At 57.5% G+C, this 3,280-nt stretch overlaps 1 protein-coding gene across 3 annotated transcripts in view; it reads right to left on the bottom strand.

Annotated features, from left to right (window-relative positions):
* The window catches only part of SYT2 (synaptotagmin II), an 11,772-nt gene that overhangs the window by 5,728 nt on the left and 2,764 nt on the right, over positions 1 to 3,280 (bottom strand). The window contains exons 3-6 of one of the 3 annotated variants that reach the window (XM_008581728.1): positions 2,913 to 2,926; positions 2,589 to 2,708; positions 1,977 to 2,144; positions 1,455 to 1,622 (exon numbers count right to left, since the gene is read on the bottom strand). In XM_008581728.1, the coding sequence (XP_008579950.1) occupies positions 1,455 to 1,622; positions 1,977 to 2,144; positions 2,589 to 2,708; positions 2,913 to 2,926 (470 nt within the window). Of the gene's footprint in view, positions 1 to 1,454; positions 1,623 to 1,976; positions 2,145 to 2,588; positions 2,717 to 2,912; positions 2,927 to 3,280 lie in introns of all 3 variants that reach the window. The other 2 variants (XM_008581726.1, XM_008581729.1) reach the window with 2 other exon arrangements.

Here is a 3,280-nt window from a genome sequence, read left to right as displayed (position 1 = left end):
TCTCTGGCTGTCCAGGGGGAAAGCAGGACTCAGGTCATCTCAGCCATGCCACAGCCTCTAGGGTGGCTGACCCTATCTTGCCAAGACTAGCAAGGCAGTGGTTTGTCCCCGCCTCCCTCAGTCACCAGTCCCCACACGTGGGATGGTTAAGATCTTTTGGTGTCTGACCTCAGGGCCTCCTGCTGCAGCTCAACAAACCTTCGAGAGTGCCTGGCCATGGCCTGAGGGCACTGACAGGGGAGTGGGGCAGAGAACGGGTTGCAGTTGGGTTGCGGTGGCAGGACCTGGAGGATCTGGCGGTGTGGGGAATGTTTGGGCTCCTACCCCAGACCCCGGCGAGATGGAAAGGGGCACATGGAGTGGGGGGTGTCAACCCAGTGTTCATTTCCAAGCCATGGGGAGACTGAGTACTTACGGAGCCTTCCTCCCCGATCGCGCCCACCCACCGAGATCTCCCCCTGTTGCCACTCCACCTCTAGAGTGATTTGTGGTTTTCAAAGCAATTTGCAACCCTTTTCTTTCTTTTTTTCTGTTTTCTTTTTCTTTTTCTTGGCAGCTGGCCATTGTGGGGACCTGAGCCCGTGACCTTGGTGTTACCAGCAACACGTTCTGACCAAGTGAGCCACCGGCCAGCCCTGCATCCCTTTTCTTTTGTCGGTGTCACTGCAGCTCTTGCACACGGACAAGGCAAGGCTTCTTTGTGAACAACGAGAAACTCAGGTTCCCAGAGGGGGATGATTTGCCACAGTCACACCAGCCAGTTAGCACTGAGGGCTCCTGATCCTAAGTTTTCTGCCAACACCGCAGAGTCAAAGCTGCGCAGAGTCACAGCGCATGGCACGGAACAGTGTTGAAAGCTTCCCGCTGTCCCTTCGCCATTACCTAGTGCTGTGCTGGGCAACAGCAGGGGTTTGGCCGAAACAAGTGGCTGATGCCCCAAAGGAGCAGCGGCTGAAATGCAGGTTTTGATATACAGCAGTTGCTCAGTAAATATTTGGTGGGTGAATCAATGCCCTAGCCATTGTTGGGAGGACAAGCCCCATTGCTGAGAATCCTTTAGAAAAAATGTGGGATTTCCTGTAGGTAAGCTGAGGCACAGAGTCATGATCGATTGCCCCCAGGTGACAGCAGGACCTCAGGAGTAATAATGCTGATGGGGCTCTAATGTGCAAGAACACCTACCAAGTACCAGGCACTGCGCGGGCGCTTTGCATAGATAACTAATCCTGCAAAAAGATAACTAAGTCTGCAAAAGGAGACTGAAGGAGAGAACCCAGGTCCAGAGAATTTAGGCAACTTACCCAGGGTCACACAGCTGAGCAGTGTGAGTTGGGACCCTAACCCAAGCCACCTGGCTCTAAAGCCCACCCTATTCCCATCCCGCCAGGAGGCAGAAGCCCAGGCGAGCAGCCACATTCGTCCTTCTGCCTGGGCGGCCCAGCCTCTGCTCTCACCTCCTCCTTCTCCCCGCCTTGCAGGTCTCTCCACTCCTCGATGGGCTGGCCGAGGTCCACAGTGTTCATGGGCACCTTTACCTCTCCGATTATGTCATGTTTGGAGAAGCGGTCAAAGTCGTAGATGGCCATCACCAGGGTTTTGCCCCCCAGCTCCTGGTACGGCACCTGAAGGGCACAGGCAGGATCAGAAGGGGCCAGAGCGACTCGTGAACCCCCAGGGGGTGCTGTGGGCAGGTCCCTGTGCCTGGGTCTCTATTCCAGCCAGTCCACAGGCTCCTGGTAAGTCTGTGGGGACAGAGGAAGACCCAGGGCTCTGAAGGGGCAGAGGGCCAGGGTAGGTTGGGAGGGGTACCGATTCCCCAAAGAGGCCAGGCAGTGACATTACATGCAGGCCTGCAGTCCAGCCTGCCATTGTTGCAGACTGAGTCACTGCTAGGGATGAAGGAATGGTTTGCAGAACTCCTTGGGGAGAACTGGGATCAGGAAGGGAGCTGGAGTCACCCTCCCAGCCCTCATCACCTTGAAGGTGAAAGTTTCATTGAAGGCAGGGTTCAGTGTCTTCCGATGGACTTTGGTCTCATATTTCTTTTTCTTGTCTGGGAGGAGGAAGACTTTGACATAAGGGTCTGAGGTGCCTCCCATGTCCAGGGCAGGCAGTTCCGCAGCCTGCAGAACACCCACGGTAAGCTGTGGAGAGAAGAGGGAGGCACCTGAGTCTCAGGACTGCCCCAGCAGCAGATCCGGCCCAGCCCCGGCCCCCACCAGTCCCTTCCCAGAGGTGGCAGTCAGGCACTAGGGCAGGCTGGACCTAGAGAGGAAGATTGGTCTCCATCTCCATCAACTGGAATTTGGAATGCCATTTGGAGAACCTGAAGCCAAGAGGGCAATTGATTTGCCCAAGGTTGGTAGGAAGGTTAATAGCAGAGTCAACCCGGAACCTTCCCCAGAGCAGGCTGGTGGCCAAGCCAGGGTCAATGTGCAGGAACGCGTGCCCTGCAGTTTCCAGTCTGCCCCACTCCATGGAAAGGAGCAATGCCCCCACATCCCTGGGGGGCTGTTTCTAGCCCCCTTCCACCTGACTCCAGCCCTTCCCCCCTCCCCGCCCCGGCCCCCCAGCCCAGCCCCACACACCTGATTGGCTTGAAAGTCATAGTCCAGGGAAAACTGCAGTTTGCCCAGGTTCTCCGGCTCTTTCTCCTCCTCTCCCTCACCTTCTCCCTCAGTCAGGCCTGTCTCCGCATCATCATCATCCTGGGGGGCTGGGGGAGGGCGGGAACGAGGGAAAAGGGGGGAACAGAGCGGCCGGGCTTGGCACGAGGGCAGCAGGAAGCCGGCCCCTCTGTGCCAGGACCTGACTCAGAGCTGGGTGTGGGGCTGAGGGAGGGATCGTGGCCGTGTCCATGGGGCTCTGCTTCTCCACAGCCCCTCCGAACCCCCGCCCTGCGTTTGGGAGACATGACTCTGGTTTTCTGTCCTCCTCAGGAGGCAGAGCACTGCGAGACCAGGACTACGCCACACGCTCTACTTCTTGAGGTGGGGGGATCTGCTTCCCTTGTAAGCCCCCTCCCTAGTACTTTCCCGGGCTCGGGCCCCACCCATCCTGGGCAAGACATACCAGGAGTGCAGTCCAGGCAGACAGGAGCAGGGTAAGTCCACGGAGGTGGAAAGAGAAGGAAGAAAGCGACGTAAGAGAAAATCCTGCAGCTCAAACCAGCCCCTGAAGTCACAGCCGCTTGGTGAGACCAGGCTGGGCTGTGCCCAGGTTGTTCTTGGAACCCCCGACACACACACACACCCACCCACACACACACACACACACACAC

The sequence above is a fragment of the Galeopterus variegatus genome, unplaced genomic scaffold (genome assembly GCF_000696425.1).
Source record: "Galeopterus variegatus unplaced genomic scaffold, G_variegatus-3.0.2 Scaffold2446, whole genome shotgun sequence".
NCBI lineage: Eukaryota > Metazoa > Chordata > Mammalia > Dermoptera > Cynocephalidae > Galeopterus > Galeopterus variegatus.
This window is presented reverse-complemented; position numbering and strand designations above follow the sequence as displayed.